This window comes from Armigeres subalbatus, chromosome 1 (assembly GCF_024139115.2).
Source record: "Armigeres subalbatus isolate Guangzhou_Male chromosome 1, GZ_Asu_2, whole genome shotgun sequence".
NCBI classification, from domain to species: domain Eukaryota; kingdom Metazoa; phylum Arthropoda; class Insecta; order Diptera; family Culicidae; genus Armigeres; species Armigeres subalbatus.
In genome coordinates, this window is record NC_085139.1 from 91,387,777 (window position 1) to 91,412,436 (window position 24,660).

Sequence of the window (24,660 nt, forward strand, 5' to 3'; positions counted from 1 at the left end):
GTTTTTTATCACGTGGAAAAAGGTATACCGAATACCAATAGAGGTACATAACAGTTCGCTTCGCTAACTGAGCGCTTTTTAACTGACTGTTTTTTGACTGGGCGTTCGTTAACTGGGCCAAAGCCCAGTTAAAAAGCAGTTGTCCGTCAACAAACAACCACAAACACTCGGTGACGAAGGGATTCTGAATGGTATCAAGTAGAACTTCATGTAAAACACGATCACAACAATGCATCGCGATTTCACACGTCAGCCCATTTAAAAACGGCGCTCTTTAACTGGGCTGGTGTTTTAGCCCAGTCAGCGAACGGTTGTTGTAATATAGGTAATTAATAAATCATAAGAGAAGAATGTCGCTGCGGTTCTCTTTGTTCTCGTTCCCAGACATGTTGGGTACACAACTATCAAAACGTATACTAATTTTTCGTCTGGTCCTCTGGGACATTTAGCACCTTATCCTCGCCAGCAAACTATGTTTCATTGTTTCACCAGTGACGACATCGACAATCTTCCTCTATTAATATCCCCGAAAATTGTTTGATATCGTCTCATCGAAACGAAAAGTACGATCCCTGCTCATAGTTATTTAAAAAATGAGATTTCGAAGTAAAGTAAACGAATAAACGGAAAATTGCGTTAATATGCTTATTATGCGACAATAATTAAAGAACCCACGACAATCTGGTTTAGTCACAAGAGAATGGCAAAACCCCTCTTCGCACTGTCACATGATGATCACATTTTTATGTACTTACTGATCTAGAAATACATTTTTCGTGGTTATCAATTCAAATCAGAGTTTTCAGTTCAATCTGAAAATGCTGATGGAAGTATCCAGTTAACATTTAAGAAATAAATCTGGTAAATAGTCGAGTTATTCTATCTCTCTCTTTGGCTCTAGCTTAACTCTCCCACCAATAATGTCTGATTGTAGGGTTTGTGGATCATATTTAACATCCTTCTCTTTGTGTTCGTTGGAATTCAGGAATATATGCTCTATTTCTACCAACTTGCGTTTGTACTTTCTCTTTCCGGTTTGCTTCTTCGTCGTATTACTCGCCATGAACAACCGATTGTTAGTTCTCGTCTGTAGCCGAAACTGATAGGCTTGTTCGACTTGTTGCAAGCAATCGCAACAGATACAAGAATCCTCTTCCTGATTGGCGTTGAGCAATAGCCCCACGGTAACATAAATCTTCTCCATGAGGCTTGCGTATACGGGTTGCCGGCTTTCGCTACAGAACATTCGTATTAGGTTGAAATCCGGCGTCTCTTGGAGACACATGCGGCACTGTGGTTTACCCCACGGTGGTAAGGCAGAATCCTGCTCCTCTAGCGGTTCCGTTTCTACGTCATCCGTTTGGGTGGTGACCAGACGATGGTCAAGGGTAGTGGCCGCGTTATTGTGTTTGCAACATTTGCACTCACAAGGCGCAGGTTTTTCGATTTCGTAACCATGGTAGCTGAAGGTACCGGTTCTGAGGTTTCGCCATGGCAGGATTCCTGGGCGGAGTCGAGTTCTCCCAATGTAGTAGCAGAAGTCAAGTTTTAGCTGAAACGTTATATAAATTATGGATTATACTACTTCCGGTATATTTGATGCTTTCTCGTGGAATAAACTTGTAGCGAAATGCTCCAACTCCAACTTACTTAAAAAGCGAACTTGTAAGAGTATCGAAGGCCGGGACACAGCAACACACGTGTTCTTCGGCATTGGCATTACACCCCCACTGGGACATTTCCACCTTGCAGCTTAGTGTTCATTAGGCTCTTCCACAGTTATTAACTGCGAGGTTTCTTAGTCAAGTGACCATTTTTGCATTTGTATATTTCCTAAAATGGATTGGGAATCGAACCCAGCCACCCTCAGCATGGTCTTGCTTTATAATCGCGCATCTTACCGCACGGCTGAGGAGGGCAACACACATGTTGTACCAACCAAATCAACGTGGTATAATCGTCATAATTTTAAATCAAATGTCTGTCTGTCCATGTGTGCATGTGCGTACTAACAAAGAAGATCCGAAAATTATTGGCCAACTTTATAGTACATATTTAATATTTCATAACAGATTTCTTCCGCAATGCAATAAGTTGCATTTGATAGGGTGCAAGTGCCAAGCTTTTTTTGAATTAGTCAAAATTTTCAGTTGTCCCACATTTAACGAAATTTGAATAAACCTCTAAAAAAACAGATGGCAATAAATTTGACGCTGAGTAAATGAGTGTGGGCAATAGTCTCCTGTGTTTAAAAGTTATTATTTCTCAATAACTTTCTAACGTAATGATCTATCGTTATCAAATTAAATAGTGAACTAGGCTTTGTCCCCTGTCGAATGTAACAACCGAGGATTACTGTAGTGTGCTGTTTTACCACGTTTTACTATGCTTTCGAGTGCACACACACACATACACACGGACAGACAGACATTTGCACAGTTTATCGAGCTGAGTCGATTGATATCATTGATATATAACACTATGGGTCTCCGAGCCTTCTAGAAAAAGTTCGTTTTTGCAGTGAAATGGTAGCCTTTCGGCACAACTTTTTTGTACGAGAAAAGCAAAAACAATAAAATTCATATTTGTACTCACATCAAAATGGTTATCGCAAACATAAAAGCGCTTCGATGCCGGAACTGGATCGTTTGGTTTAATGACCCCAATGCGGACAAGCCATTCTTGGCGAGCTTCCGGTTCGACGGGAACGGTTAGAAATTTTCCTTTGTATGTGTCCCGGCTGGCTCCACAGGCCGAGCAGTGAGTCGAAGCACTTGAACTGGCCAGCGGATCGATCAAAGGATTCATCTGAAATCTTAGATCTGAACAATCTTTTTATTGAAGAAGAAAAAAAAGCGTTTAAATTGCGCGAATTTTCACTGAAATTTATATTCTTGTTTACAAAAATAATATTTATGTTTTGAAGGTAGAGTGACATATTCTACCTACACTGACAGTTGTAGTTTTCAAGCTTTAAACATGGCTGACCTAAAGAGACTGATCGGCAAAGATGCGTGATGTCCTCTTTTTTTTCTACGTGGCAAAATGAATAAAAAAGTGCTGCCCAATGAGCAGCTCGAAGTTATTCCCGTCCTGCTCGTTCTTTTTTGTCAACAAATGGGCACGAGAGGGATGCGAATAACTTCGAGATGCTCATTGGACAGAAATTTAAAATCCATTAATATTTAATTAATTTGATAATTCAATTTAGAAATTTATTGCATTAATACGATCAATTTATTTTGGAGAAGTACAGATCATAAAATTTATTATTCGATGTTTTTTAAATATTTCAGTTTATTTTACATGTGAATGACATACGTCAGATATGTCAACGAACTGTCATCTCTAGCTGTCACTGTCATTATGTCAAAATTGAAAATACTGTCAGCGTCACTAACAACTGTCAGCCATTGGTGAAAAGGAAACATCACACGTAAAAGTGAAAAATTTAAGTGTCCACAATCGTTTCGTTTTCAAAAAATGCCGCCCAAAAAGATGCAATGTGAAGTCCGCGGTTGCGAAAAACGTTCGAAAGGGATCGATGCCAACTCGTTAACCCTTCATCGATTTCCGTTGGAAGTCACCGAGTGAGTATTGGACTTTGTTCGTTTCGCACTATGAAATCAATATCAAACAAATCTAATGCATCACCTTATGTCCAGGGCCGAGCAGTGGAGCCGCTTTTCGGGAAGTGCCCATGCGCTGGACCAGTTCCAACAGTTCGGTTCCGTGGGCGTTCGCAAGTTGTGGATGTGTTCGCAACACTTCGAGCCGCACTGCTACAAGGCCATGGGTTCGAAGGCCAATCTTCGGTACGGGGTAGTACCGACACTGAATGGGCCATCGGATGAACCGGAGGAGGACGACACGACGGCGCCAAACGAAACCGTTGGTGGTGACTGCGACGCAGAGGGCGGCAAGAAAAAGACGGCGACCGTTAGCGAAGAGGGCAGGGATTCGTCGGATGCAGGAACCGAACCTCAACAAAGTGCCGCGAAAAGGAAGAAAACGGTAGGTTTTGGGCCTTTATGATGCATGCTTCACAGGTTTAGGACTCGAGACAAATACCTAATCGGCAAAATGCCTATTTTGAAAATTCAGTTAAGCTTTGATCAGATTACCCCAGGTTGTGGGTGTGGTAATGAAAAACTAATTTGAACTAATTTATTTCTATTTATGTTTCTCACAGTTTTAAAAGATTTTCGCAAGAAAAAACAAAAAAAAATGTGGCCATGGCCATGATTAATTAAAATGTAGGTATTATTTAAGAATTCTGTTCCTGTTGTTCCTATTTGCTGAGTTCAGGTTTCCGTAACAACGAACAAAGTTCACATTTTTATACTTCGTATCGTGAAAAGTAGCCAATATAGGTGTTAGACTATTTATAGACACTAAAATAAAAAATCTTGCTTTTGACACATTCCAGCGTAACGCGACACCATGAGGAGCCGACTTTCAGCGAGAAATTCGGTCTACATTCGAAAATTAGCCTCGGGGGCATATGATTAAACAGGTGTAAAATTATCCCCACTAAATCTCCTTTCTGATAGAATATTCATTTTGAGATTTTTCGCTTTGAATATGATAAATATAACGCGCTGCATTTCGTAACGCGACACCATCGCTGAATTGCACTTTTTCGCATTTTAAAATGCAAGTGCGTTTTTAGCTCTGGTATACGGTTTGGAGTCTCGATTTATTCTAAGCATTTCTCGTATACATCAACAGAAATGAGGCTGTGAATTAAAATCGCGGGAAAGAACGGAAATTCTAATGAAAATAACTCAATTGATACGAACACCGCCGCGTTACGCTGATCGAAAAAACAGTGTTTTGCAAATGGTGTCGCGTTACGCAAACGTGTCGTTGATAGAATACGTAATTTCAGCCGATTTCGACGCTACATCTTGTATTCGACACAGAATATTATCACATTTATCTATTGTTGAATGTAGTTCGAGTTGGTGGTCACGATATGGAGTTTCGGCTATTAAAGTTTGAGGCACTAACCGGCACAAATTTAGAGCTGAACCAATTACAATCCTTATCACATATCTAGTTTTAGGAACGAAATAAATGGTAATGGGTTTTCCTATTTTTATATTAATCACACCCAAGTATGATCCGGATCAGTTTTTAAGTACGTGGTCAGACGATCGATTCCCTTGAAGTGAGTTTTTTTACGCTGAAAAGTTATATGTTGCCTTTTTTCTACGTTAACCATTTTGAAATGTGATGATGGTTCAAGAAGCTCAGGAATAATGACGAGGAATATTTCTGTCGTTTTTTACTCTACGTTTCTACTGGAACGTGGTCTGTTTTCAACTTTTTATTTAATTCCGAAAAGATTGGTTTACGTCTCATGTCTCAACCTATGTTTATCACAAGAACGTATGCGTCGTGCCCTGAGTGCACTACTTTCAACTTCATTTTAAATCTTTACGCTCTCATCAACACTACTCAGAAAAAAATACCCAATTTTGATAAATTTTCAATTTATCATTCAGCAACTCTCTGTAAACCTTTTTCGATAGGCCCCTAGGCCGATTTGATAGGCCGTTGTTTCGATGAAGTTTTCTGCCTGATGCTATTCATAATATTTTCGTCTGCCGGCAACCAAAACACTTACATTATTTCACCGATATTGACTGTGAAAATTTCTGTTGAAGTTTTTTTTTTTGGCTAAAATTCAGTTTTATTTTGTCATTATATGTACAGTTATTTACAATTGTAATTCAGCGTTTTCAAATCAATTTAAATCTAATTGGAACATTAAAGCGTCTACATCGATTCTATCGTTACACTCGTTAACAAAGCCGATGTACTTCACAAACAAGCGGAGAGTTTCCACTCGCGCAGCTCTTCCAATTCCTGGCAAAATATGTCTCGTGAGGTCCTCGAACGACAGTCGCCTTCAACCATTCGTGTAGCCGGCTAGCCTCTGCTGTAGGACCGTCCAGGCCGGGCCGACACGAGTGCAGCTACAGAACTTGTGCTAGAGCGTGCTGCGATGAGGAAAGCTCTTTCATCCCAATATTTTGCCACGCGCGTGGCCAAGTCAAGTCAAGCGCTGGACTGTTTTGTTCCACATTTGGCAGTTTGCTTTGCTGGACGAAGTGCCGGTGGATCAGATCGGCGGAAGGGTTTTGTTGGATATGGTGGGGAATTTGGGATAAATTTGATAGGATCGATTTTAGGTCAGGATTGTATATAGAAATTGCGGGGCGGGGAATTGCGTGGAATAGAAGGGATTTATAATAACGAATGGAGTCGATCTCTTTCAAGTGTCTGTTGGTGGCCAGACTACGGCTTTTGCATGCCAAAACATGCAAATATAAACCGCCGTGCTCCTTCTTGCGTATCGACTGCATAATGGGAACGCGCGCAGGTATTCCTCTCCACAGGAACGTCCCTATCGTTGCTGTTATTTTCGCTGTGTGGACACCAAGCGGAGGCAGTACAGACAAAAGCTACCACAGTCTCGATGTGCCAAACGTGTTCAGCATAATCACCCTCTGGTGAAGAGTTAATGTGCGCAAGGACTGCAGCCACATTTGCTGTGAAAACTTGCCCGCCAGCGCATCCCAGTTGAGTATAGTCATCAGCCTAATCGAGTTGGCGAAGGTAACACCCAGAATCTTGACTACGTTGGCTGTTTGTAGCCACTGGGTACAAATTTCGTTACCTTCGAAAACGCCAACGTCCACTGCAACCGTCTTCCGCAAATTCAATTTTGCGCCGGCGGCAAGCCCAATGTGATGAAATATTTCATTCATCGCTTCTATTTGCCATGATGACGTCACAACCACGCTGATATCGTCGGCGTAGGCAACGAGTAGATCATCCCCACACACTTGCTCAAGCCTACACACCAGTGGATGAAGATAGAGCACGAACAGATGCATGGACAACGGGTCGCCTTGCCGCACCGACCGTGTGATCTCAAACGATCGAGAGAGGTGCCCATTGATAAGCAGCCGGGATGTGGACCGACTGGCTATGTTCGAGAGAAGAGAGATGAGTTCCTCGTTGAACCCGAGCGACCGCATGGTTTCGAAAAGGAACGAGTGCCGCACCCGATCGAAGGCGTTCTCCAAATCGAAGCTGATGAGCTTACCAGCGCGACGGTGATGACGGAGACTGGCGATCCGATCTTTCAAAGCGAGAGTGGCCTGGAAGATGTTTCGCTCTGCGTTTGAGCATTTCTGTCCGTTGCTTAGGACGCGGTGGGCCTGCATAATTCGTTCCATCCTGTTTTTCAGGATGCGGGAGAGCAATTTATAATCGCTGTTGAGCAGCGATATCGGGCTGTGTTGTCGCCTCCCTTCTTCTTCACCAACACGATGACGCCCTCCACGAAGGCATGGGGGAGATTTCCGTTGAGTGCTTCATTCATAAGCATGTTCAACTCACGGTGGATGACATCGAACATCCGGAGATAAAATTCTCGTGGAATTCCGTCGGCTCCAGGGGATCGTTTGGGTACGCTGCCCTGATAGCAGACAGAATTTCTGCTGTTTGTATCTCCTCCATGCACGCTTCGTTCAGTGGGTCGTTCGGTGGGATAACACGTTCGCAAACGAAATCGTCCCCGTTGTTGGCATTGCCGTCATTTTCTGCTGTTTCTTCTGAGTAGAGGCTCGAGAAAAAATCAAACAGATTTGTCTCGATCGCTTGAGGCTCGACGATGATTTCGTCTTCTCCCGTCTGTAACTGCGTGATCGTGGTTTTTTCCGTCTTATATCCCCCAATTGGAAGATTGACATTGGCTCCCCTGCCACGTACGTCTCGTTGATGCGGATGAACATGTGGGAGAAACTACGCTGCAGTGCCAACATTTCTCCTTGCCGGCGGTTCGGTCTTTCGATCGCAGCGCGTTTGCTGGCTTTCTGAATATATCAACCAAGACCACTTCAGCGGTCTGTGGTTGTGTGCGCAACGACGACGATGTGCTGCGCGCGATTTGTGTTTGCAACGGGTTGGGAGACACCGTTCGTGCAATGGGCGCAGTCGGCTGGCTTGCAGTTGGGTTTATTGAGCCAGACGGTTCGGTCTTACTCGACGGCTGTGGCATCTCGGGGAAAGCCTCCAGCGATGCTGGTGGTGGAGCAACTGAACGCTGACCGACCGGTTGGGCGCTCGAGGGTTTTGCACCACTCGACTTCTTCGGTGGTTGTCGTGGCTCAGTTTGCTTCGCCACGTTCGCATAGCTCTTCTGGACTAGCAGCTTTTTGTTCTGGACACACGATATGCCAGTATGCGCTTGCTTTTTGCAGTATTTACAAGAGACGATCTGTCCCTTGTAAACAATGTAGGCCTGCTGTCCATCGATCGTTACCCACGAATCGATGTTTCGATGGACTAGCATTCGGGCCGACCAAATGCCGAGCGGTATCCCACCGAACTCGAACCCTTCTCCCCATGTTAGCTCTCGCAGCGAAAACACTTCACCGAACGCACTCAAGAATTCCACGATTTTTTCTTCGGGGACGTTTTCTGGCGGGTCGTGTGCTTTAACCTCTACACATCCATCTTCCATGGTAATGCGAAGCTTTTTTTTTTTTTTTTTTACAAGGGAGAATGCATTTACACACTAACCCAGTACACGTGCATTGTAGTTGCCAAACTACCACACGGAAGTGTACTGGAGTGTCGGACTCGACCATACCGGTAATACCGACTAAACTCCCTTGGGCTCCACCATCGTTTCCCCAGGAACTACCTCGCAGTACTACTTCTGGGGGGACGGCAGTACTAAGCGTACTCGCTCATTATCGCTCACACAGGCACTCGTCCCACGCGAGACTGACTTGGGTGCTCGCTCTATCGCACCCTCAAACACACCCTACATACTCTGTTGCACCTCTGTCATGCCGTGCTGGTCTAACTTGTGTGCCCACCCTTCTCATGCCATGTGGGTCTAACTTGTATGCCCACCCAAACCCTTGATTCATGCTCATACGCTCCATGCTTGCACACACATTAACGCTCCTATGGGTCTGACTTGTGTGCCCACCCTTCTCATGCCGTGCGGGACTAACTTTTGTGCCCACCCTTCTCATGCCGTGCGGGACTAATTCTATGCCCACCTTTATCGTACCATGTGAGACTGCTCACCTCTTTCATTCAGTTCGCGCTGACACATACTACTCGAGTCATTCGACCTAACACTCCCCTGGCATCCCTTGTGGGACTCTTCGCTTAGGTTCCCACTGCTGGCATACCATGTGAGTCTGACCCACCTCATTCATGCCATATGAGACTAGCTCAACACGACTCAACTCATTCCTTTCGTACCATGTGAGACTGACTTGGATGCTCCCCACACTCCTCTGCCACGCCACGGGGTATCAGTAGTCGTAGGAACCAACATTCCTGCGCTACTCCCAGCGCGGCGTGTGCAGTCCATACATACACCTATTCATTCACCCTTCTGCCATGCTTCGAGGTGACGATCTCGGTTGCCACCCGCTGCGCCATTACCTCTGCATGGGCAGACCATTCACACACTTCTTCGCGTTCGGCACTTTCGCTCTAACTTACCAATCATAAGTTAGTCATGCTTGTCGATTGTTGCTCGGCGCGCCAGATTCTCTGCAAGCTGCAGGCAATCTGAGTGGTTGCAGTCGAGACTGCGTTCCACTTCTCCACCGCTTGACACATCCTTTGGATAAGATTATCCGGAGTTGTGTCCCGGCCGCAAACGTCTAGCATTGCTCTTCTTTCGACGTCGAAACGAGGACATACAAACAGTATGTGCTCTGCAGTTTCGTCAACACCTGGGCAGTCAGGGCACACGGGGACCTCCGCGTGTCCAAACCTGTGGTGGTACTGTCGGAAACAGCCATGGCCTGACAGGAATTGTGTCAGATGGAAGTGAACCTCCCCATGGGGTCTCCCCACCCAGCTTGATATGTTAGGAATCAGCCGGTGGGTCCACCTACCTTTCGAGGAGTTATCCCACTCGCGCTGCCATCTGGCAACCGAAGTCACCCTGGTACGCTCGCGGGCTCCTCTGGTGCCACGTAGGTCAAAACACTCCTCGTCCTCCCGGATGACCAGCCCGACTGGCATCATACTCGCTATCACGCAGGATGCGTCGCGCGATACCGTGCGGTAGGCCGATATCACCCTGAGACACATCAAGCGGTAGGTGCTCTCCAGTTTCTGCAGGTAACTGGTTACCCCAGTGCTTTTGCCCAGGACGGGCCGCCGTACCTAAGAATAGATGCGGCAACGCCTGCCAGTAGCCTACGTCTACTGGCGCACACCTTGAGCTGTTGGACATCATCCTCGATAATGCCGCCACAGCAGTCGAAGCCTTCTTGCACGCATATTCGACATGGCTACCGAAGGTAAGCTTGTCGTCTATGATGACCCCAAGAATCTTCAGACTCCGCTTTGAAGTGATCGCGACGTCTCCCACGTGTACAACTGCATGTTGTGCCGACTTACGGTTGCTGACGATAACCACCTCCGTCTTATGTTGAGCGAGCTCAAGGCCTCTCGCACTCATCCAGTCCGCCACAGTGCTGATCGCGTGTTCTGCGGTTAGCTCTACTTCGGGGATTGACTCCCCGTAGACCTCTAGGGTTACATCGTCAGCAAAGCCGACGATCTTCACACCAGGAGGGAACTTTAGCTTCAGAACCCCGTCATACATCAGGTTCCATAGTACCGGACCCAGGATTGACCCTTGCGGGACTCCTGCGGTAATAGGAACACTTTTCTGACCGGCATCGGTCTCGTATAGCAGCACACGGTTCTGGAAGTAGCATTCCAAGATCCGGTACAGTCCCACCGGCAGGCTAAGCCGGTGTAACGAGAGCGCGATGGCATCCCAGCTTGCGCTGTTGAATGCGTTCTTCACGTCCAGTGTCACCAACGCACAGTATCGAATTCCTTTTCCGTTGGATCGCTACCTCTGCAGTCTTGAGGACTGAATTGATAGCGTCCACCGTGGACTTACCCTTCCGAAAACCAAACTGGTTACTCGACAGGCCATCCGTACCCTCTGCATACGGGGTGAGCCTGTTGAGGATGATCCTCTCGAGCAGTTTACCCGTCGTGTCGATCAGGCAAATTGGTCTGTACGCCGATGGGTCACCCGGAGGCTTCCCGGCCTTCGGCAGCAGTACCAACTTCTGCCTTTTCCATCTCTCAGGGAAACAACACTCATCCAGGCATCTCTGCATAGCTAGCCTGAACATGTTCGGGTTCGCTATGATCGCTGCCTTAAGTGCACTGTTTGGAACTCCATCGGGGCCTGGAGCTTTGTTCATCGCAAGGGTGTTAGCCACTGCGAGTAACTCTTCGTTCGTCACCGGAGCCACCATTTCGGCCACACTCCCAGCGCCTTGCAGCGCAGGAGGAGGCCAGGGACTTGTGGCTCGGGACGGGAAGAGTACTTCGATAATCCTCGCCAACCGGTCCGGTGACCGTTCGGGGGGTGAAGAGCCCCTTTGGTCTTGGCCATCACGATCCTATAGGCGTCACCCCACGGATTCGCATTGGCACCCTCGCACAGGTTGTCGAAGCACGCTCTCTTGCTGCTCTTGATGGCCTTGTTAAGGGCCAGTCTCGCAGCTTGAAACACTTCCCGGCGGACCGCACTTACCTCCTCGTTGCGGGCTCGTCGCGTCCTACGTCTAGCCTTGAGGCAGGCTGATCGTAGGGCTGCAGTTTCGGCACTCCACCAGTATACCGGGCGTCTGCCATTTCTTGGCAGGGCTTTCCTCGGCATAGTAGCGTCGCACGCGCGTGATAAGACAGCTATCAGCGCATCCCCGCTTAGACTGTCGGTGTTGGCCTCCAGTCCCAGGGCCGCGGTGAAAACTTCGCTGTCGAAGTGAGTGGTCTTCCACCCACGGACCTGACAGGGATCACCCGCCCTCGGACGCTGCACACCATAATTGATCTTGAAGCGAATTGCTAGGTGATCACTATGGGTGTAGCCCTCGTCTACCCTCCAGTCCAGGTCCGAGACCAGACTAGGGCTGACAAACGTTACATCTATCCATGACTCGACCCCATTCCTACGGAATGTGCTACTGGCTCCGTCATTGACAAGCACTGCGTCGAGTTTTGCAAGTGCCTCGAGTAACGCTTGTCCCCTCTGATTGGTGCAGCGGCTGCCCCATTCCACTGCCCAAGCATTAAAGTCTCCCGCTATAACGAACGGGCTCCGACCTACTAGGTCGGCCGATAGCCTGTCGATCATCTGGTTGAACTGTTCCATTGGCCACCTTGGTGGGGCGTAGCAGCTACAATAGAACACCCCGTTGATCTTGGCTATCGCGACACCCTCCGCGGAGGAGTGTACAACCTCTTGAACGGGGTACCTGCCCGTTGTGCAAATTGTCGCCGACCTAGACCCGTCCGCCACCCAGTTGCCGTTGCCGGCAGGGACGTTGTACGGGTCGGACAGGAGGGCGACATCGATCCTCGACTCCGAGACCGCCTGCCACAGCAGCTGCTGGGCAGGTGCACAGTGATTCAGATTCAGCTGTGTTACTTGCACGGCTTTTTCCGATTGGCTTCTCCGAAGGGACACGCAGGCCCGCCCATAGCATGGTTCCGGGCCTGCTTCTTACTGGCGCAGATAAGGCACCTAGGTGCCTTGTCGCATTCCTGTGCTTTGTGTCCCTCCTCGCCGCAGCGACGACACATCTTGCTTCGGTCTGGGCCCTTGCAGTCATAAGACTTGTGCCCGGACTCAAGGCACCGGTAGCACCTGTCCACTGAAGGTGGCTGGAGCACGCTTACTGGGCATACTGACCAGCCGATCTTCAGCTTCTTTTCTCGATGACCTTTTGGCGTCAGCCACCGGTAGTCTGAGATAGGCTACCTGCGTACCAAAGAATCCCCTCTTAGACGTACAGAGGACCGCTCAACCTCTGTGCCGCACTGCTCTTTGACGGCAGAGACGACGTCTTCCGCGGTCGTGACCTCATCCAGCTGCTTACACTGGAGGGTCACTTCCGCACCCAACGACCTAACCTGAGCGCCGTCACCCAAGACCTCCTGGGCAAGCTTTTTGTAAGCCACCCCGCTGGATTGCGCGCCACGCTTCAGTACCAAGATCATTTCACCGTTCTTGGTACGTCTAACGCTGCGCACGTCCTGGCCCAGGGCCGATAGGCTATCGGCCGCTCGCAGCGATTTAAGGACATCGGCGTATTTGTCCTTGTCGGTTTTCACCAACAAGGCCTCGCCTCTGTCTCTCACTTTCTTCATTGGTCGAGGGTGTTCGACTTCCGCCCCCTACTGACCAGTTGCCAAGGATTCGCATCCCCTTCGGCGGGTACCGATGGCTGGCTGGGGCCAGCTTGTGGCTCAGCAACTTGTGCCTGTTTAGTGCCTTTCGCCTTCTTGGGCATACGCCCTTCAGGCTCCGGTGCACCATCCAGGCGACGCTTCGCCTTAATGGTAGCGCGTTTGGGTCGCTTCTTACTTGGCGTTTTCTTGCCCTCACTGGCCGTAAGGGCGGTCGCCTCATTCGCCGCAGTAACACCGCTAGGGGAGGAGAGGGCCTTGGTCTGCGTACCTTTGGCTATCCTCTCTGCTTCCGCTACACGCCTGATGTAAGCGACCTGTTCTTGTCTTGCGACACGAACAGCTCGCCGGAGCACCAACAGGCTCTGCTTAAGCTCCTTGTTGGTGTTCTGCCTGCCGCTTACGAACTCGATGATCTCATCGAGTTGCTCGGCCACCACCCGTATCCCGGGTAGTGGCTCGTCAGGCGTGCAGGCAGGGCTACTCCCCACCACCGCTGGAGACTCTTCGGTGCTGCCAATAGCAGCAGCCGTCACTCCACTTGCCCCCTCTTTAATAGGGGACCTCGCTAGGCCCCTTTTGGCAAAGGGGTCCGTCACCTCCAACTCCAAAGATAGGTTTCGTTCAGTACTCATTTCTTATGGGTCCCCCTTGCGGCTGCCGCCGAATCCTACTGGAGTAGTCGCCTTTAGTGATCCCATGGTTATCTATGCCTGCCTTGCGGCAAGCAGGGAGGCCATGCGAGGGTTGACACTTGCGTGTTCAGAGCCAGATCAGCGCAAGTCAGGAAAGGGCATCTGAGCCTACTCCCACCCAGTAGGCAAAACTGGATGGCAGGATTGGGCAGCGTGCTACAAGGCCCGCCACGGTTTTATGGGACGGAAGACAGCCTAGCCATTAGCCCACTCGCCGTTTCGAGTCAGTGTCACCTGACCCTACTAAGAGAGTAGAATGTCAGACTGCCAGCCCTCACTTCACAATATAACAATATCCAAATACGAAACCAGTACACGCAACCAGTATGCCATAATCAGGGTCTTACTGATATCAACCCTGATGTGCCAGTGGCACTCTCTGGGCTTGTGCTTTTGAAGCGGCACACAGTCGCTTTGATAGAGTCTGCTTACGGGCACTTGTGGTTTTTGGGAGGGATTTTAGCAGAGCCCACTGCTAAATCCCACCACGCCCTAGGCAGTTCTCCTGACTCACAGACAGCTGGGGAGGGGTCGTCAAGCCCTTGGACATGGTCCCTGCTGCCCCACATTAGAGGCCTTCTAGAATAAAATCATAGTGGACCATATATCAAAAAGCGAGATTCAAATGAAATTGTGGCCTGACCCCTTTGATAAGTATCGATAGGAACCGATTTTAAAGAAATGGCCATATCTCACTTGATTCTGATCCGATTCAAAATCTCTATATATGGTTCTGTTCAGCAAGAGCCCTACTTCATTTGTGGTTACTAATATGATTCAATTTTAAACCACATCTAATCCTAATATCCACCTTAAATCTACGGTTTTGAACCTACCTCCAAAAAACCCGGAATATCTCCGGAATCCGGTGGCCGTAGTCGGTTCCATGGATATAACGTGAAACTGCATTAGTTTTCTAGTTCAGGCATGTCTGAATTGTCAAAATCGGATGATAACTGACATAGTTACAACATCAAATTTTACTCAAAATTTGCCTATCCTAATTATTTTTCCATCCCCTGTATGATTAAACAGGTGTAAAATTATCCCCACTAAATCTCCTTTCTGATAGAATATTCATTTTGAGATTTTTCGCCTTGAATATGATAAATATAACGCGCTGCATTTCGTAACGCGACACCATCGCTGAATTGCACTTTCTCGCATTTTAAAATGCAAGTGCGTTTTTAGCTCTGGTATACGGTTTGGAGTCTCGATTTATTCTAAGCATTTATCGTATACATCAACAGAAATGAGGCTGTGAATTAAAATCGCGGGAAAGAACGATATGGAGTTTCGGCTATTCAAGTTTGAGGCACTAACCGGCACAAATTTAGAGCTGAACCAATTCCAATCCTTATCACATATCTAGTTTTAAGAACGAAATAAATGGTAATGGGTTTTCCTATTTTTATATTAATCACACCCATGTATGATCCGGATCAGTTTTTAAGTACGTGGTCAGACGATCGAGTGAGTTTTTTTACACTTAAAATTTCTATGTTGCCTTTTTTCTACGTTAACCATTTTGAAAGGTGATGATGGCTCGAGAAGCTCAGCAATAATGACGAGGAATATTTCTGTCGTGTTTTACTCTACGTTTCTACTTGGACATGGCCTGTTTTCAACTTTTTATTTAATTCCGTAAAGATTGGTTTACGTCTCATGTCTCAACCTATGTTTATCACAAGAATGTATGCGTCGTGCCCTGAGTGCACTATTTTTAACTTAATTTTAAATCTTTACGCTCTCATCAACACTACTCAGAAAAAATGCCCAATTTTGATAAATTTTCAGTTTATTATTCAGCAACTCTCTGTAAACCTTTTTCGATAGGCCCCTAGGCCGATTTGATAGGCCGTTGTTTTGATGAAGTTTTCTGCCTGATGCTATTCATAATATTTTCGTCTGCCGGCAACCAAAACACTTACATTATTTCACCGATATTGACTGTGAAAATTTCCGTTAAAGTTTTTTTGCTAAAATTCAGTTTTATTTTGTCATTATATGTACAGTTATTTACAATTGTAGTTCAGCGTTTTCAAAGCAATTTAAATCTAATTGGAACATTAAAGCGTCTACATCAATTCTATCGTATCACTCGTTAACAAAGCCGATGTACTTCACAAACAAGCGGAGAGTTTCCACTCGCGCAGCTCTTCCAATTCCTGGCAAACATGTCTCGTGAGGTCCTCGAACGACAGTCGCCTCAACTATTCGTGTAGCCAGCTAGCCTCTGCTGTAGGACCGTCCAGGCCTGGCCGACTCGAGTGCAGCTACAGAGCTTGTGCTGGAGCGTTTCAGGTGCCTTTATGTCACAGTGTTGACAGTTCTCGTCCGCCACCCGTTGCATCACGTGCAGAAGCTTCCGATGTTCGATTTTCCCATTCACCAGCGATAAAGTTGAGATCGCTGCGATGAGGAAAGCTCTTTCTTCCCAATATTTTGCCACGCGCGTGGCCAAGTCAAGTCAAGCGCTGGACTGTTTTGTTCCACATTTGGCAGTTCGCTTTGCTGGACGAAGTGCCGGTGGATCAGATCGGCGGAAGGGTTTTGTTGGATATGGTGGGGAATTTGGGATAAATTTGATAGGATCGATTTTAGGTCAGGATTGTATATAGAAATTGCGGGGCGGGGAATTGCGTGGAATAGAAGGGATTTATAATAAGGAATGGGGTCGATCTCTTTCAAGTGTCTGTTGGTGGCCAGACTACGGCTTTTGCATGCCAAAACATGCAAATATAAACCGCCGTGCTCCTTCTTGCGTATCAACTGCATAATGGGAACGCGCCAGGTATTCCTCTTCACAGGAACGTCCCTATCGTTGCTGTTATTTTCGCTGTGTGGACACCAAGCGGAGGCAGTACAGACAAAAGGTACCACAGTCTCGATGTGCCAAACGTGTTCAGCATAATCACCCTCTGGTGAAGAGTTAGTGTGCGCAAGGACTGCAGCCACATTTGCTGTGAAAACTTGCCCGCCAGCGCATCCCAGTTGAGTGTAGTCATCAGCCTAATCGAGTTGGCGAAGGTAACACCCAGAATCTTGACTACGTTGGCTGTTTGTAGCCACTGGGTACAAATTTCGTTACCTTCGAAAACGCCAACGTTCACTGCAACCGTCTTCCGCAAATTCAATTTTGCGCCGGCGGCAAGCCCAAAGCGAGGAAATATTTCATTCATCGCTTCTATTTGCCACGATGACGTCACATCCACGCTGATATCGTCGGCGTAGGCAACAAGTAGATCATCCCCACACACTTGCTCAAGCCTACACACCAGTGGATGAAGATAGAGCACGAACAGATGTATGGACAACGGGTCGCCTTGCCGCACCGACCGTGTGATCTCAAACGATCGAGAGAGGTGCCCATTGATAAGCAGTCGGGATGTGGACCGACTGGCTATGTTAGAGAAGAGAGATGAGTTCCTCGTTGAACCCGAGCGACCGCATGGTTTCGAAAAGGAACGAGTGCCGCACCCGATCGAAGGCGTTCTCAAAATCGAAGCTGATGAGCTTACCAGCGCACATAGGAGTACGTAGTGTAAAAGCGTGGCCAAAACTATGTCAATCATTTGTCCTCTTTAAATGCTTACAATAAGCAGTAAAGCATATTCTTTTTTATTTTTGTGCTCTTTGTATTGATGTAGCAGTGATATATGACCACTGGCGGGATCAGTTATTGTTATTTGATAGAGCACCACTTGGCACAAGTACGCTGCCTTTGAGAACTACAGCGTGCTTGCGACGAGTGGTGCCTACCTCTGACTCCCCCAACGAGTATGATTTTTATGATAATCTTCATTCATCATTTATTACTCACTAAATTTCCCGAAAAGATGTACTTTGTTTGTTCACTTCGAGTATATAAATTTGTCATCGGCTAATGTTACAGTCCCTGGATAATGCATCGATATTACACTGGAGCAGATCAAATAAATTCGAAGTGGGGACGTTTTCTGGCAGGTCGTGTGCTTTAACCTCTACACATCCATCTTCCATGGTAATGCGAAGCTTGTATTTTTCCCCGCGTGCTCCACTTCATGCTTCTCGTCATGTTCTTGCACTATTAGTTGTGCGAGCGCCAGGTTGTCAACCTTGACGAACGCACATTGTTCACCTCTGTGGCACTGTTGTCTCAACACTTCTTCTTTCTTCAGGTCGAGTACCGTGCGGCAAAAGTCGTGAACCTTTTCGAATGACGGCTTCACCGGGAAACTCGAATAGTCAATACGAAAAGTATTTTCTCGCCTCATCGCGGATCACTAAAACATGGCACAGACGGAATCGAACTTTAACCACTGTAATCGATCACTTGACTTTCCAAGAGCGCAATCGGAAACACGTCTGCACGTCTCAGAAGCTGAGCGGTAACTGAAGTTCTTAAGCTGAAATATCGACTAAATTGACGTATGTTTACGGCAGCTTCTTTGAGCGCTGTAATAAACAAACATTTTTTCAGCTGGGATATCAGCAAAAAATTACGGACCGAGACTCGGCTGTGACGATCTCGGTCAAAGAATAAAAAATGCCGAGCTAGTGAGTGCGAACGAAAAGAAAATTAACTAATCAAATAAAATAGAGAAAAAACTTAATTCACCGAGTGATGATATTACTTTTCTCGCATTTAGTCAAGACACCAACCTTATATGTCGCTTATATGGCTCGGTTCGATGTACCATTTTCTTTATAACTTTTAAACGCAACGGTCGATCGTTATCAAATTCAATAGTGATCAACTAGGCTTTGCCCTCTGTGGAATAAAACTTGGCATACACAACACCAAACATTTGTAATTTCCCACCACTTCGTAAAATTTTTTGTATGGTAACCCATTTTTTGTATTATGGACAGTTACCAAATGACACACCCCGTTACACCCCCCATTTTGTTACGCTATTCATGTACAAGCCCTTATTTACTTAAAAGAAACTTTTTTCTGAATTTCTAAGCCATTATGATACTGTATCAATAAACCGAAAGCTTTTTATCCCTTATTTCAGAAGCACATTCAATTCGCGTAACGCGACACCATATTTTTGTACCTAGTGTTACTTCATGAAAAATGCTCCGATTTTGGATCTTAATACACGAAAAGAAGGCTCTTGACGAGTACTAAGAGAATCCGTAGTAATTCTTTTCCAATGGATGTATAGTATCAATTATACCACTATTTTCGTAACGCGACACCATTTCAATGTCACTGTTTTTAAAATACAAATATTTCATGAAAACTAAAATCTTCGAAGCAATAAAATGTGCCCACGAAAAGGTAATTAAAAACTGTATTTAATTACGTATTCACCAATACATTTGCACCCAAATAGGTACGATGGAGCACATTTGTAAAAATTTGATTAGGGAGTCTTTTTTTCGTACTAAAAGTCTGCTACTTTAATTGGGTTTTAAACAATGTTCCCATTATTAAATGGAAAAACCAGATTAATCCACCTAGCAGTGATGATGCCTTTTTCGTGCATTATAAAATATATTGAAAGAATCACATTAGAAAGGTCAAAAAAGCTCTTTAGGAGAATAGATCACATTTTTTTAATAATTTTGCATGTTTTTGCATTAGTTAAAATGTATTGCCACCATTTTCGGAAAAAAAAAATGTTTTCGGTTTTGAATTTTTTTTCCATGGTGGTACCCTTGGGAAAAACAATGATTTTCAATAATTCCGAAATGCAATGTCCGATCGAGCCAATTTTCAATGGCAAACAATGGAACCACGTTCCCTGTCGAATGCAGCTTGTTGCGAGTAAATCGGATAATGCTAAGTTCCAAAAGTGTGTCTACAAAATCTGTACACATACACACATACACACATACAGACATCACCTCACAGATATTGGATCCCAATTTTCAGTTTGAAATTTGGATCCCTTGTCTTTTATCAAAGGAGGCGTATCACTAACAGTCACAGCCGGTGATGGAGCTTATTATTATTATTACTTCGCGGGCGCAAAACATGTTCTTCATGAACGCTTGCAACCAAGATAATCTTGATATGATCAGGTAGGTGAAATGACGGCTTCGGCAGGTTTTCTTCTATTATTGTCAGGGGGTTTTCTATAACTTATTATGCTCAAATTTGCATATCAAAGAATATTGTTGCCAAATTTAATAAAATTTGGTCAACAAAACCCCCCTGATAATAATAGAACAAAACCTTCGAAGCCGTACTTGGGACGTCGACATTGTAAATTTTCTTTTTTGAATTTAATTTATAAAAATTCAATTTGAATTTTGAAATCGTCACTTCTTAGCTTACGGGCACGATTCAGCTGTTGTTCAAGTTTTACCGATTAAAACTAACTGATTAGATTAGTGTTCAAATTATGTTCTTACCAATTCACTGCCGCAAGAACAAAAAACAGTTCAGTATTCTCTCAATTGGAAACTAATTAATAGATTTTTTATAGAGGGATGAACGCAAATTTACAAACAGACACCTGAAATTGTCACTCAGGGAGTGGGGTTGACAGAAGGCCGACCCTGGCAGAGTATCTTAATTCTCTTGTATACATGGATGAGACAGTGTGCCATGAGCTACAAAAGCTCACGTAGCACCGATTCAGTGCGACGAGAGAAGCTAGCGCGCATAAAATAACTGAGTGAGCGTGTCTCAATGTACGTCTCATGAGACTCATCTCATGCGCTAGGAATGCATAGCTGGCATAGCTGCATAGCGTTACTTAGGCGACGATTTTATTGAATGAAAATTTCCCGCCCAACCTGTTTTACGCACCTTCGCTGTTGTTTGGAAAGGTTTGCCATGGCATATAGCGCATGAGCTGATCGCATTGAGATATCTCAATGCGACTCACCAATGTTAATGTGAGGTACACAAACTTCGTGAGACTCGCGTGCGTTAAATTTTATGTGCGCGTAGCAGTCGTTGCTCAATCTCATCATTTTTTGTACGCGTGCATGATGTCTGCACCCTGGCACTCCTCCAAGCTCTGACACACCATGTGGGACTTACTTGGGTTCTCACTTCTGACATACCACGTGAGGCTGAATTGGATGCTCACTCTCCTCTGCCATGCCTCGAGGAATCTATTACGACTTCAAGGAGCTTCAAACTTTGCTTTGATGCGATCGCGACTTTATCCACATGTATCACTGTCTGTAGAACCGACTTGCGGTTGTTGAACCACCTCCGTCTTATGTTGAGCGAGCTCCAGGCCTCTAGCGCTCATCAAATCCACCACCGTGCTGATCGCGTGTGCTGCAGTCAATTTTACCTCGAGAATTGATCCCCCGTAGACCTCCAAGGTTACGTCATCGGCGAAGCCGACGATCTTAACACCAGAAGGGAACTTTAGCTTCAGATCAGTTCTTGTCTTACGACTCGAACAGCCTGGCGGAGCTTCCGAAGGCTTTGCTTCAATTCCTTACTAAAGTTCTGCCTTGCCTTCGCGAACTCGCGATATCGTCGAGTTGGCCCGACGAGCGTGCTGATAGGACTATACCCCATCACTGCTGGAGAGACTCGGGTGCTGCTAGCTGCAGCCTCCGCCACTCCGCTCTCCGCCTCCCTGAGAAGAGACCTCGACAAACCCCCCTTGGCAAAGGGGTTTACCACCTCAATGCTTTACGCATCGTCAAAAAATGTTTTTTGCTTCACTCATTGTGGTTGGGTCCCCCTTGAGGCTGCCGTCGAATCCTACTGGAGTAGTCGCCTTTAATGATCCCATGGTTATCTTTGCATGCCTTGCGGCAGCATTGGACAGCGTGCTACAAGGCCCGCCACGGTTTTAGGGGACGGAAGACAGCCCAGCCATTACCCCACTCGCCGTTTTGAGTCAGTGTCACCCGGCTCTACTAAAAGAGTGGAATGTCTGCCAGCCCTCGCTTTCACAATATTACGATATCCAAGACAAGGTCCGTTAACACGCGGCCAGAATGCCATAATCAGGATCTCGCTGACATTGAGCCTAATGTGCCAATTGGCACTCCCTGGGCTCCTGTGCGCTCTGAGCGGCACACGGTCGCTTTGATAGGGCCTACTTCTGAACACATGCAGCTTTTTTGTAGAGGTTTAACAGAGCCTACTGCAAAGCTCCACCACGTCCTAGACAGGCCCCTTAACTCGCAAAGGCCGTGGGGAGGAATCGTAAAGCCCTTGGAAATAGTCCTTGCTGCCCGTATCCTCAACACACGGATCCGCCCACTAATGGACCATCCTTTCCTTTTTCACCGCTGCTGTTTAATAGATGTTGTACTTAAATGCAATTTTGGTCGTGGGATTAAATCTGCAGTTCACAGGCAGACGCTGTTTGAGTCGCACCTCGCACCTTCGCCGCTCGAGACGTACCTTTAAACTCTAGCTGATGTCCGAAGGATAACAGTGCCCAGGCGGCACTAGCAGCTAAGTACGCAACCCAAGCAACGCAACCCAAGCGTGACATAGGAGCTTATGGGGGATCAGAGCTGCATTGAACGCTGCTTGTCTGATGTCAATTTATATTCGAATGCTCTTTCGAACATAAATTGATGCGCCAGCAAAATCAAATGGGAAAATCATTCTGAACGAATTGGATTCGTTAGAAAGTTACGTTCGCCTCTAAATAAACATATGGGACAACTGGCCTTGAACTTCGACCAGCTCGTGTTTTCTCCGTTAAACAATGAAATCGGGCTTTTTAGGAGCTGCTGTTGAAAAATGGCTTGCGGTGGTTTGGCTTGATCGGACTCGATGCGGATGTTCATGCGTATAGTCCCTCGAGTCTTACATACTTCACTTCTTGCTCTTCGAGTTGCTCTTTTCAGCGTATTCCAATGCTTCGGCCTTTATCTTTACCTGAGATATTGTCGGCGTAGCACCAAATTAGAATTCGGAAGGAGTACTTCCGAACCGAACTTTCTTCAGAAGTTTTATCTGTCAAACTAATTGATGCGTTGTTTGGCGCACCTGGCGAATCTACAGCACTACTTCCGAAGTTGGGTAAGTTGCATGTATCTGGAGAAAAATCCAACTTCGGCATAAAAAGCGCACTAACTTTGATCCGGATGGACAATCGATCAACTCCGGCGTCCTTCATGCTTGTAAATTATAGGGAGGGTGTCCCTTAAGAACAATAAAAATTGCTTTAATTTAACAAATTCTCAAAACAAATTTGATTCAGAATCAATTCACATAGCCATGGAACACAATTTCAACAGATTTTCAACTGCAACCCTTTAACGTTTATCTTTCCAGTATCTCGACGATCCATTTTTCGACTTCCTCAAAGACAATGACGGCGACTCGAGTGGCAGTGAGCAACCGCTGGTGCAGCAAATACCAAGCAAACCTCCCGCAGATAAACCGTCGTCGACCGTGCCTTCCAAGCCTAAAATCCGGCGAACTCACGCGCCTTTTTGCGTTTGCAACATCTGCCGCACTAACCGCGCCGCCAAAGCCATGGGCCAGGGTTTCTCGCCGAACAAAGCCATCCAAACCATAGACAGCGGCCCGCAACCGGATGCATCGCCGGTCCCGGTGGGCACTAGCCAGGATTCGTGTCGACTGTGCTTCAGCAACGAACAGCTGGAACCGCTTTGCTCCGGAATGATCGTGGTGCGGGACGAGATGCTGGACAAAATCTACGTTTGCACCGGAATATTGATCATACCTCGCCCGAAAGTGTCGATGTTCATCTGTACGCCATGTGCACAGCTCATCAACAGTTTTCATGCCTATCGACAGCAGGTTTGCAGCAATAATCGCGCCCTTTTGAAGACGATTGAATTGAAAGCCTCTGCGACGACGAAGGCTGCCCCCAAGATCCAAAAAGTTTCACCGCTTCCGCCTTCCACAACCCCACTAGTCAAGCCAGTATTAAAACCCGTTGTGATCAAGCGAAAACCTCCGGTGGGACTTGCACCGGTGATTGACGTATTCAGCAGTCCTTCGCCAGCACAATTTCGTAAGATTGCTCCCAAGATACCCATGGTGGTGCAACCGGAAATACAGGTTAATACGCCTATCAAGGATGAAGCGGATGACCCCCTGGAAGGATGTGGCAGAATGACTCCGATTCCGTCGGTTGTGATGTCGCCCGTAGCAAGAAAATCGAACATACTGATAAACTTTCAACCAAAGCCCATAGCCACTACGAGTAAACCTCTGGCGGTGCCTACACAGCTGTACATGGAGGCGGAAGAGGGCCAGGAAGGATTGCCGGAGGGAGAGCGTTGGAAATGCTGGCACTGCGAAAATTCTTTCCCGTTCCAGTTCGAGTGTGCGAAGCATCTGCTGCAGGTGCACGAGGAGAATGTGGGCTCGATCAAGCGGCGCTTGAACTTGGACGAGCTGAATGCCAACATGCTGCAAATGATGAGTATGAATCAGAAGAAGTAGGGCGGCAATGAAGGAATTATAAGATTATTGATAAGGTTAAACTATGATTCAAAGCACTGATTTAAAATTTTGAAATTTAATAATTATCACAAATAAAGAAGTTCAGGACATATTTTCTTTCATTTCTTTTGGCTTTCTGCTGATCTGTGTAAAACTGTACTCGAGAAAATATCGACACTTAGTGCAGCTAGAGACTGAATAAAAATGTGTTTTGTTCAATATGAAACTTTTTCAACTTTTGTGTGCATAGATAGAATATTTATCCATTATGTAGGTACCTACCTGTATTCCTGGTTGGTTACGCGTCGTTACACACATACAGAGCTTGTTCCTTTT

General features: G+C 46.4%; 2 protein-coding genes across 3 annotated transcripts; one reads left to right on the top strand and one right to left on the bottom strand.

The window, feature by feature from the left end:
• Window positions 1-631: 631 nt before the first annotated feature.
• Window positions 632-3,073, bottom strand: LOC134202317 (uncharacterized). Of its 2 annotated transcripts, none has more exons than XM_062677348.1 (3): window positions 2,950-3,073; window positions 2,596-2,831; window positions 632-1,552 (listed from the first exon to the last, which is right to left on the bottom strand). In XM_062677348.1, exons 2-3 carry the CDS (start codon window positions 2,806-2,808, stop codon window positions 875-877), a joined length of 891 nt encoding a protein of 296 aa, XP_062533332.1. In that variant the 5' UTR covers window positions 2,809-2,831; window positions 2,950-3,073; the 3' UTR covers window positions 632-874. The 2 variants fall into 2 exon arrangements, with proteins under 2 accessions (XP_062533332.1, XP_062533339.1); XM_062677355.1 differs by having other exon boundaries at window positions 2,946-2,973.
• A 298-nt stretch (window positions 3,074-3,371) lies between these two features.
• Window positions 3,372-24,436, top strand: LOC134202296 (uncharacterized). The gene is made up of 3 exons (XM_062677328.1): window positions 3,372-3,590; window positions 3,666-4,014; window positions 23,182-24,436. Exons 1-3 carry the CDS (start codon window positions 3,484-3,486, stop codon window positions 24,322-24,324), a joined length of 1,599 nt encoding a protein of 532 aa, XP_062533312.1. The 5' UTR covers window positions 3,372-3,483; the 3' UTR covers window positions 24,325-24,436.
• The last annotated feature ends 224 nt before the right edge of the window (window positions 24,437-24,660 follow it).